General features: G+C 43.7%; 1 protein-coding gene across 1 annotated transcript in view; it reads right to left on the reverse strand.

Moving 5' to 3' along the window:
• Positions 1–12,500, reverse strand: part of ush2a (Usher syndrome 2A (autosomal recessive, mild)) — a 363,038-nt gene that overhangs the window by 166,683 nt on the left and 183,855 nt on the right. Inside the window, exon 44 of the mRNA XM_079496383.1 lies at positions 1,581–2,607. Coding sequence (XP_079352509.1) covers positions 1,581–2,607 — 1,027 coding nt within the window. The remainder of the gene's footprint in view (positions 1–1,580; positions 2,608–12,500) is intronic.

A 12,500-nucleotide genomic window follows, 5' to 3' on the forward strand; every position in this document is an offset into this window, starting at 1 on the left:
AGACAAAGGTCACTTGCATCATTAAAACATATCAAACAAAATGTTTTATCCAAAAACAATAAAATGACCAAACTGCTCTCTGCTGTCATACTGGATTATTCAACTGTCCGAATAATACACAAATGAAAAAGGAATTGAATTAATTGCAAAATATTTATTGATTTGATCTGAAGTTGAAAGTCATTTTCGGGCAATGATGATTCACCTCTATTTTCTCAGTTGTTGACACAAACGTACATACTGTACATAGGAACGTTTAAGTTCCTTTAGTGTCATTGGATGAAGCGGTTCACATGAAGTATTCCATTCCTTGGTGTGTAAAACAACGAGGGGACCGCGCTCGCATTACTTCAAGGGTAGAAGAACAGAGGGAATCTCAATAATATTAACTCGACTAAATGCCAAGAAGGATTGTTTTATTCATGTGCTCACTCGTTCATTTAGTAACATGTATTCTGTGTGTGCTGTCATTACCTCTCTCTGTCTACCTCTCTCTCTCTCTCTCTCTCTCTCTCTCTCTGCTTCCTATCACTCTCATACAATTATGTTCATTTTGGTAAAACGGCACCTCATTCACGTTGTTTCGATCTCGTATTCTTGCACGTGCACACACACACACACACACACACACACACACACACACACACACACACACACACACACACACACACACACACACACACACACACACACACACAGTGTTTCCCTCAGATCATTTGGACGGTGTGAACATGGGGTTGGACAGAGCAGAGCAGCAGGAATTCATAAAGACCAAATTACATTAAAAAGATGGATATAAAACTTTAATGGAATTATAAAAAGGCAGGAGGAAACAGGGGTCTCTCTCTCTCTCTCTCTCTCTCTCTCGGTTCTGTCATTAGCTCTGTCCTGTCTTCTCTACATTTCTTTTTACTTTCTCTTTACACAGTCTTTTCTTCTTTCTTTTTTTTTTTTTTTTTACCTCAACTGGCTCTTTCTTTACCTTTTCTCTCTTTCTCTATCTACCTCTATTTCTCTCTCTCTCTCGTGAATACTTAAAGGCTTGATCTGTCGAGCACGAGAGGTGAAAACCGCTATGCACTCCAATCAGAGGGGGGGGGGGAGAGAGAGAGAGAGAGAGAGAGAGAGAGAGAGAGAGAGAGATGTAGAAAAGGAGTAGGAATAAAGAATGAGGAGAATGAACAAAGGGGACAGAGACCATGTGAAAGAGGAGAAAAGCGAGAGTGAGACAAAAAGAGACAGAATAAAAGGGGAAGAGGTGATGATGGAACACATGGAATTCATGTTATTTAATGAAGGTCCGTTTCACCATGCACTGTGTAATGAAGTGGGAGGCTTGGGGCTTTACAAGGTTACAGACTGACAGCAGACCAGTAAAACTGAAGAAGAGCGCAATCTGTTAAGAGTCACTACAAAACCTGTATTGTTGAGGCTGTATTGTTGAGGGGTGTTCGCACAGGACGAGAATATAAACCTGTATTGTTGAGGGGTGTTCGCACAGGACGAGAATATAAACCTGTATTGTTGAGGGGTGTTCGCACAGGACGAGAATATAACCTGTATTGTTGAGGGGTGTTCACACAGGACGAGAATATAAACCTGTATTGTTGAGGGGTGTTCGCACAGGACGAGAATATAAACCTGTATTGTTGAGGGGTGTTCGCACAGGACGAGAATATAAACCTGTATTGTTGAGGGGTGTTCGCACAGGACGAGAATATAAACCTGTATTGTTGAGGGGTGTTCGCACAGGACGAGAATATAAACCTGTATTGTTGAGGGGTGTTCGCACAGGACGAGAATATAAACCTGTATTGTTGAGGGGTGTTCACACAGGACGAGAATATAAACCTGTATTGTTGAGGGGTGTTCGCACAGGACGAGAATATAAACCTGTATTGTTGAGGGGTGTTCGCACAGGACGAGAATATAAACCTGTATTGTTGAGGGGTGTTCGCACAGGACGAGAATATAAACCTGTATTGTTGAGGGGTGTTCACACAGGACGAGAATATAAACCTGTATTGTTGAGAGGTGTTCACACAGGACGAGAATATAAACCTGTATTGTTGAGGGGTGTTCGCACAGGACGAGAATATAAACCTGTATTGTTGAGGGGTGTTCACACAGGACGAGAATATAAACCTGTATTGTTGAGGGGTGTTCGCACAGGACGAGAATATAAACCTGTATTGTTGAGGGGTGTTCACACAGGACGAGAATATAAACCTGTATTGTTGAGAGGTGTTCACACAGGACGAGAATATAAACCTGTATTGTTGAGGGGTGTTCGCACAGGACGAGAATATAAACCTGTATTGTTGAGGGGTGTTCGCACAGGACGAGAATATAAACCTGTATTGTTGAGGGGTGTTCGCACAGGACGAGAATATAAACCTGTATTGTTGAGGGGTGTTCGCACAGGACGAGAATATAAACCTGTATTGTTGAGGGGTGTTCGCACAGGACGAGAATATAAACCTGTATTGTTGAGAGGTGTTCACACAGGACGAGAATATAAACCTGTATTGTTGAGGGGTGTTCACACAGGACGAGAATATAAACCTGTATTGTTGAGGGGTGTTCGCACAGGACGAGAATATAAACCTGTATTGTTGAGAGGTGTTCGCACAGGACGAGAATATATGTTTTGTAGTTTGCTGCATTTGAGTGAGTTTGGCAACTGCCTCAAATGTGTTAATTGGCATGTTCGCTAATTTGTGCAAATTATGAACACTGTGTGAGCGTGTGTGTGTGTGTGTGCGCGCGCGTGTGTGTGTGTGTGTGCGTGTGGTGTGTGTGTGTCTGTGTACTTGATGACAAAGTTATACAGTTACATGAATAATGGTCAGTCAGAGCAGCTAAAGCAGAAGTCACCTTAAACTATCTTCAAATGAATGTGAATAGAAGGTAAAAAAAGAAAAGAAAAAAAAACAGCTGCTAAGCTTGTCGCCTTTTACAGTGAGAGAGGATTAGGGAGGGATGGAGACTGTCCTGCCATCGCTGTGGCGGCGGGAGAGACGGAGGGCTTTAAGGCGACAAATTGCACATCAACGCTGGGACGCAAATCCAATCTGCCTGGAGTTGGTTTTCTCCTATCATGGGTTTAAATCCCATCTCATTCAAAGCTCCTCTTTTCTTTGCCGTGTGTATTCTATTACGATAAAAGATAATTAGAATATCCAATGCATACGGTAAACTTCAGCGCTGAAGTAGGCCTACATATGTTTATGTAAGGCCGAGTTTGATTCAGGATTCCATTTGAATTCAGAGTAGACATTCTAATTTAAGTTTGTCTTCTCCGGGCATGGTTTGAACAAATTAAGTATAGCAATGAATCAATAATCACATTACTACTAAATGTCTTTGCTGATCATAAAACATGTCTATAACACAACGCATTCATTAATGGATCTACACTGTAAATCTATCTATAAATGCAAAGAATCTCTGCGTGCGTGTCTGTGTGTCCCGGCCAATGGGCTTAAACCTACAGCCTGAGCTCGGCCCTGGCCTGTTGTGTTGGAAAACCAGCACGGCCCAAACCTCACAAGATTCTGCAATTCATTAGCCCGAGCCCAGGAGACCTACAGCAGTGGTTCCCAAACTTTTTCATGTCAAGGACCCCCAAATTGACACTAATTAGCCCGCGGACCCCCATTTGAAAAGATATGCCAGGGACCCCCATAAGAGAAGATTTGTATGTCTCTAGCAGTGATTTTCAACCCGTTTAATTTCAAAGACCCCCAGTTTGACATGCATTAGTCTACGGACCCACATTTAATAGCATTTCTATCTCTGGGACCCCCACTTTATATTGTAAAATCAATGCTAATTTAACTCTGAGAGTGTACAAATGTATTGTATTTGTATGTAATGTATTTGTACACTCTGAGTTACAGACCCATAAGGGTCCATTTGGTTACAAACTAGCATCTAGCTGGGTCGCCCCTGGAACTCCCTCAAGTACCCCTGGGGGTCCCCGGACCCCACTTTGGGAACTACTGACCTACAGTACACAGGACCTGACATCAAATCAATTTAATATCTCTCTGATAGAGATCTTTCACACGTGCTGAAGTTACAGTGTAGTTAGTGTACCACAGGGCAGCTGGCTATAGGTCTACCAATGACCAGTGTTAGCACTAAGGCATTACAAACATAACGTGTTATTCTGTACATAACACAACTACTATTTGTGGTAACTAAGAACAATAACTTGTTACCTTTTCCCATTCAGTAACGCTGTTATAGTTACTGTGATTTACCTGCATTACATTGTTATGTGATCCAACTGAAGTGTTTCCCTCTGCGGAGACTATCTGTCATCTAATGTATCTAACGTAGAAGCAAAGTGCTCTCACAGTAACATGAGCCTGACGCGCATGGCACAGCAGAAAGGGAAAGTGGAAGAGAGGAGTGATGATTGGATAATGTAGGGTAACATTTCAGAGTAAGCCAATCAGAGACAGAGTTGGACGGGTCTTGCCTTATGCCGAAAATGCACACAAACACGGCAACACGCCCACCACCACCACCACACACAAAAGTAAACCTCTATTGAATATTAGCATTTGTTGACCACAAATGCCAATCCAACAGGTAATCCAACCAATCCAACCTGGCCTAGTTGTCCAATGGTTTGGTCTAGTGCTGCCAACAAGGATTTAGTTACAATTGGTCCAAAATAGAGCTGCACGTATTTCTCTGTGCTGTACAAAAAGAACACCAATACTAGATAAAGTGCCCCTCGGGGCACAGGTCTCCACCAGGCCAGGTCAGGTTGTGGCCTCCTAGTGGCGCTATAATAGGCCAATGTGAAAAGGGTGACATTTGTTCTTACACCATTGATGGCAATTGGATGATTTGAGGCATTTTGTTCCAAAAATGTGTTTTGCAAAAATCCACCTGTTGGTGGCGCGATAACAGGCTAATGTGAAAAGGGTGGGATATATTCCTCAGCCTAGTAGGAAAGTCTGTGAAAGATTTCATGTAAATTGCACGCTGCATTCATGATTTGAGGCGTTTTGTTTCAAAATGGCCAATCCTGCAAACTTTGAAAGCCAATGTTAGCCAATTAGGATGGAATATGAAATATCTTGAACACATGACTATAGAGATAGTATGTAACGATTTGCGGGATTTTTGGACAGAATCTGGAGGAGTAATATCCAAAAATGTGTTTTTCAAAAGTCGGCCTCCTGGTGGCGCAGAACAGGCCGTTCTGGAAATTGTGGGGCAGAGGTTCATCGTTGGCATCCAGGGAGTGTGTGTGCAAAATTTGGCATCGACCGTGTTAACGGTGCCGGAGATTAGCTGGTCACAGACGGACGGGCGGACACACGGATGGACGGACAGAGTGCAAAACATACTCTCTCCCCATGCCTTCGGCCTGGTGGAGACAAACATACTCTCTCCCCATGCCTTCGGCCTGGTGGAGACAAACATACTCTCTCCCCATGCCTTCGGCCTGGTGGAGACAAACATACTCTCTCCCCATGCCTTCGGCCTGGTGGAGACAAACATACTCTCTCCCCATGCCTTCGGCCTGGTGGAGACAAACATACTCTCTCCCCATGCCTTCGGCCTGGTGGAGACAAACATACTCTCTCCCCATGCCTTCGGCCTGGTGGAGACAAACATACTCTCTCCCCATGCCTTCGGCCTGGTGGAGACAAAAATACTCTCTCCCCATGCCTTCCGCCTGGTGGAGACAAACATACTCTCTCCCCATGCCTTTGGCCTGGTGGAGACAAACATACTCTCTCCCCATGCCTTCGGCCTGGTGGAGACAATAATGCATGCCACTTTGGGGTGGCCTTTGTTGGAGGATAGACTTGGTGTTTCCATGCTGTATTTTGTCAGAGGCATTATTTCATCTAGAGTCCTGGCTGTCCTGCATGGCCGGCTGACGTTTAGCTCTGATGAACACCAGACATTCATCACAAGATCTCTTTACGTTTCCCATCTCAAACACTAATGCAATGCAACAACACAACACACAGTAATGTATAGAGCAATTAAAGAGCTGATAGTGGTCCATCACAACTCATACAGGGCTGGCAACAAGCAAATCTGATTTAAAAAACTAATTAAAGAAATATCTCATGGAATCTGCTTTTTTTTTTTTTTTTTTTTTACGTTTTATTGAATTTTAATCAAACACACATGAACGACTGACAATTGACAATACATACAACCGAAAACAAAACAAGACAAGACAATATACGTACAATACACACAAAGGGAGATGTCTGACTCTCTTCTCTATCGATGAACATTCATAATACATAAGTATAATACAGGTGCATATACAGGTTAAACAGGTTTAACTGAAACTATACAAAATCAGGTCTTATGGTAGAAACATGAGCAATCCATCTAAACCAGTTATCTGTGAAGACTTCAACCTGACCTCTGAAGCTGAATGTAATTCTCTCCATAATAAATATACTATAGATTAAATCAATCCATTCATTTATAGTTGGTATTACATTTGTAAGCCACTTTTTTGTTAAGGCTTTTTTGGATGCCACCAGCAATACCCTCAATAGATACTGATCCTGCTTTACAAATTGAAGTCCCTCCAGATCTGCAAGATACATGGTTTTAAAATCAAAAGGAATGTCAACACCAAAAACTGCTTCCAGGACACTGTGGACACTTCTCCAAAATGGAACCACAGAAGGGCAACTCCAGAACACATGAAAATGATTTGCCAATGTTTCCCCACAGAGTCTCCAACAGTCCGACTGATACGTGTAATGTCTTTTCTGGGCTGGAGTGCAAAAGAAACGACTCACATTTTTCCAGCTGAATTCTCTCCATGTGGGGGAACTACTCATTTTCCACTGTTTACATATTCTTTCCCATTCTTCTGCTGATATAGTAAGGTTGCCCTCTGCTTCCCATCTTGCTTTAATATTCAGAGTATTATCTCCTTTCATGTTTTGAAGCACTACATATACATTAGAAACTATCTTTTGATAAGTAGAGCCTGCATACGCATTTTGGAAATTCTTAATGATCTCTACTCCTGTTGCATCTTCTCTTCTTAATAGCCTTCTATTTATAAAGTCTCTGATTTGTAGGTACCTAAAAAGGTCCTGATTCTGTAAATTAAATTTGTCCTTCAGGTCCTGGAAGCTCATCACATTACCCCGTTTTAAAAGAGTACAATATGCAGAGAGGCCATTCCCAATCCAACCTCTAAACCTCATGTCATGTGTACTAGGTCTGAAGTCTGAATCATATGCAAACCATTTGAGAATTCCAATTTTGTCCTTCAGTTTATATCTCCTAATTATTTCACACCACACCTTCAATGAACCTGTTATCATCACATTCTGAGGATCCGACAAGTGTTTGACCAAGGATGGGTCTCCCACCAACATGTTAATAGGTAGACCCCTTCCCATTGAACCCTCTATATCTTTCCATCTTGATTTGTAACTTGGCTTACACCATCCAATCAATGGTCGGATTTGAGCTGCTCTATAATAATCTCTCAAACATGGAAGGGCCAATCCCCCTCTTTCCTTTGGTAGTTGTAATGTCTTGAGCCTCACTCTAGGTTTTTTCCCTGCCCAAATAAATCTGGATATAACTTTATCCCAGTCAGAGAAGAACTGTTCTGGTTTTGAGATAGGGACTGACAAAAACAAATATAAAAGCCTTGGTAATACATTCATTTTTACAGATTCAATGCGTGAACTCAGATTTAAATATGGAATTAAATTCCATCTATCAATATCAGCCATTATACCCCTCCTGAGAGGGTCATAGTTTAACTCTTCTAATTTGGATAAATCTGTCGGTAATAGAATACCTAGATATTTCACAGATTGTTTGTCCCACCGAATTTTGTACCTAGAGCGAAGACAGTGAGGGGGATTGTGGAATCTGCTTTTTGATTACGGCTAAGACATACTGTACTGCACACTGTTTAATGTTTCTTGCAGTTGACTATGAAAACTTGCAATACATCCGTCAGTCAGTTGTGTCACGCCTCCATATATGGATATCAGTCCATCACGTCTCCATATGGCCTTCTCCATATATGAAGATCACGACACTGACCTCATCAAACCCTGGATAGCCATACATGGAGAAGATTGGATCATCACCTAGATCTGCATATATGGAGCCGGCCAGCAACTCTACATCTGACCTCAAACCCTTAGATCTCCATATATGGAGCTGATCTGTTCTGACATTCCATATGTCGATCCTACACCACCCGTCCTTACTCTTCGATGTCTCCCTTTTGACTGATACCTGTTCATTCAACAGGCCCGGAAATTAAGGCCCAGCCCTACCTAGGCCCTCATCAAACCCTGTACACTATAGCTGCCCTCGCTTCCACCCTTAGATCTCCATATATGGAGTTGACCTGTTCTGACAATCCATATGTTGATCTGACCTCATCAAACCTTAACCTGTACACTCAAGACATGCTCCATATATGGCCAGTACAGAATTCATTCCATATGTTGATCTGACCTGACCCCCCCATGGCAAAGCGCCAGCACTCGCCCAGCAGTCTGCCGTCACCCAGGCAGATGCGTGCACGCGACCAGCACTCGCCCAGCAGTCTGCCATCACCGAGGCAGATGCATGCACGCGACCAGCACTCGCCCAGCAGTCTGCCGTCACCGAGGCAGATGCATGCACGCGACCGCGCCCTTTAGGGTGAGGTCGCTAATCGCCCTCAGGGCGTCTTACTGGTATACTGTATCTGTATTTGTAAACCTGAAAATTGTAACTATGGTTATTGAGATATCATTAAGATGTTATATATAAATACACACACCATCAAGATTGATTAACATTTGGTGGTTTCTTATACTGCCATGTAACATGTTTTCATGTTATGTAATGTCATTTATTTCTGTGTGGACCGCAGGAAGAGTAGCTGCTGCTAAGGTGTACTGTAGCTCAGTGGTTCCCAAACTTTTTCGTGTCAAGGACCCCCAAATCAACATCTATTAGGCCACGGACCCCCCATTTGAAAACATAGGCCAGTGACCCCGATAAGGGAGGATTCTTACGGCTCTAGCAGTGATTCCGAAACATATTAATTTCATGGACCCCCAGTTTCACACGCATTATGCTACGGACCCCCGGTTTAATGGCATTTCTATCTCTGGTACCCCAATTTATATTGTAAAACCACTGTTAATTTAACTCTGAGAGTGTACAAATGGAACGGATCCATTTGGTTCCATTTGTACACTCTCTGAGTTACAGACCCATAAGGGTCCATTTGGTTCCTAACTATCTCTGATTGAGCTGGGTACCCCCTGGAGCTCCCTCGGGTACCCCCAGGGGTCCCCGGACCCCACTTTGGGAACCCATGCTGTAGCTAACTAAACAATTAATAATGACGTGTGCTTTCTAAGAGAAAGCCGTCTCATACATTCAAGAACAGACAGAACACACACGTCACATACACGACTAAGAGGAAAGCTTGTTGTAATTTGATTAAATAGAATGAAATAAGTGCCACCGACAAAAGTGTTCACATATTAATAGGGTGCCATGTCCCGGCCGTCCATTACGGAGACACTCCATGCTGGTTCATGCTGTAGAGAATAAATCAAGTTGCGTGATCCAGCAGCGAATAACATAAATGCCACCAACAACAATGTTCACTAATATTAATAGCGACTGTCCATTACAGAGAATCACAAGCAATGCTGTAAATAATGACGCCAAGCCACATGATACATGATCCAGACCAGCAGCAACTGTGCCACGTTTGACGTGAGTTATTAACGCAACTCTGCTCAATGAGCCTGAGCCCGGCTCGACTTATTAATAAAAGATGGCCAGAGCCCGGTCCTATAATCAACGGGACGGGACCCGTCTGGCCCCGCCGGGCTGGCAGAACTCTGCTCTACATGTATATGTTGAGTACCGTCAGATCCAGTTCAACTCGCCATACGGTATGAGTCACCGTCTGATCCAGTTCAACTAGCCATACGGTATGAGTCACCGTCAGATCCAGTTCAACTAGCCATACGGTATGAGTCACCGTCAGATCCAGTTCAACTCGCCATACGGTATGAGTCACCGTCAGATCCAGTTCAACTAGCCATACGGTATGAGTCACCGTCAGATCCAGTTCAACTAGCCATACGGTATGAGTCACCATCAGATCCAGTTCAACTAGCCATACGGTATGAGTCACCGTCAGATCCAGTTCAACTAGCCATACGGTATGAGTCACCGTCAGAGTCAACTAGCCATACGGTATGAGTCACCGTCAGATCCAGTTCAACTAGCCATACGGTATGAGTCACCGTCAGATCCAGTTCAACTAGCCATATGGTATGAGTCACCGTCAGATCCAGTTCAACTAGCCATACGGTATGAGTCACCGTCAGATCCAGTTCAACTAGCCATACGGTATGAGTCACCGTCAGATCCAGTTCAACTAGCCATACGGTATGAGTCACCGTCAGATCCAGTTCAACTAGCCATACGGTATGAGTCACCGTCTGATCCAGTTCAACTAGCCATACGGTATGAGTCACCGTCAGATCCAGTTCAACTAGCCATACGGTATGAGTCACCGTCAGATCCAGTTCAACTCGCCATACGGTATGAGTCACCATCAGATCCAGTTCAACTAGCCATACGGTATGAGTCACCATCAGATCCAGTTCAACTAGCCATACGGTATGAGTCACCATCAGATCCAGTTCAACTAGCCATACGGTATGGGTCACCGTCAGATCCAGTTCAACTCGCCATACGGTATGAATCACTGTCAGATCCAGTTCAACTAGCCATACGGTATGAGTCACCACGGATGCGCGGGAGTGCCTGCATTCCCAACGTGCTTCCCCTCCAATGCGAATCGCCCTATGAATGTACGTAAATGAAGTGAAAACAAATACATGAAATGCTTTTCATGAAAAAGATCTAACTGTGATTTGGGATTTAATAAAAACAGATTTATGGGCTACTTCTGAATGATTTGAACCCAAAAAGGTACTGGAGCTTATACTACAGCAACTAACGTTGCAAAGCAGTATATTATTCACAGTCAAAAACCAATACAGACCAATACAGACCATCACCCGCTGTATTGAACCACAACAGACCATCACCCGCTAAACCACAACAGACCATCACCCGCTGTATTGAACCACAACAGACCATCACCCGCTAAACCACAACAGACCATCACCCGCTAAACCACAACAGACCATCACCCGCTAAACCACAACAGACCATCACCCGCTAAACCACAACAGACCATCACCCGCTAAACCACAACAGACCATCACCCGCTAAACCACAACAGACCATCACCCGCTAAACCACAACAGACCATCACCCGCTGTATTGAATTCTATATAGGGACGGCAGCGGGGGCTCAGGGGTAGAGTCGGATGGTAACCGCAAGGTTGCCAGTTCGAACCCGGGCTCCACCCAGAGTTGGTGCCGAAGTGTCCTTGAGCAAGACACTGAACTCCTAATTACTCCTGATGTGCTGGTTGGTGCCTTGCATGGTTTCCGCCGCCATCAGTGTATGAATGTGTGTCTGTGTGAATGGGTGAATTGATGCACAATCTATGTAAAGTGCCTTGGATAAAGGCTCTAAATAAATGCACCATTTACCATTTTATATATACGAAGGCCTGCTTGCGTGATAAAGCTATTCCAATCTAAAAAAAACTAGATGGTACAAACGACCTACTATTGGTCAGCTGATGTTGGTGGGCCCAGAAAAAAAATTCCAAAGAAAATACTATACTAATAATGAATACATGCATAATAAATGCATAAAACATGATCACATTTGCATATGCGATCGCACATGTATATATAGCCATCATAGTGGGAGATAAATCAAGGTGGGAACATGTGAGGTTCAGAAAGCGACAGGTGTAAAACACTGTGTGTGTGTGTGTGTGATACAAAGAGACAGACAAGAAGTTAGAAGACAGAGTCTTCCACCCATCCTGCATGTCTGTCACCTTGTCTGTCCTCCCAGAATCCATCCGACACATTACTCTGAAGAATCTCTCACAATGCTGTTAATTCACTGTTTCACCTTGATGGGCCCCAAACCGACAGTCTGTCTGTGTGCATGTGTGTGTGTGTGTTGACAGGGGTATGAGAAGACATTTATTAGCATTGCCATCAGACACTAAAACCTCCCATACTTTGCATTGGCTGCGGCGTGTGTGTGTGTGTGTGTGTGTGTGTGTGTGTGTGTGTGTGTGTGTGTGTGTGTGTGTGTGTGTGTGTGTGTGTGTGTGTGTGTGTGTGTGTGTGTGTGTGTGTGTGTGTGTCGAGTGTGTGCGCGTGTGTGCGTGTGTGTTCTTTTTTAAGGGAGCGCTAACCACTCCAATGAATGGCTTTCTAAAATGATGTCATGTGGTAGCCAAGTAAGTCTATGGACTTTTAACACCCCCAACGCCCAGGACGAAGTTCTTTGTCTTTTCTATTAGTAACGCCCGACGCCCAGGATGAAGTTTTGTCCA

The sequence above is a fragment of the Electrona antarctica genome (assembly GCF_951216825.1).
Source record: "Electrona antarctica genome assembly, chromosome: 3".
NCBI lineage: Eukaryota > Metazoa > Chordata > Actinopteri > Myctophiformes > Myctophidae > Electrona > Electrona antarctica.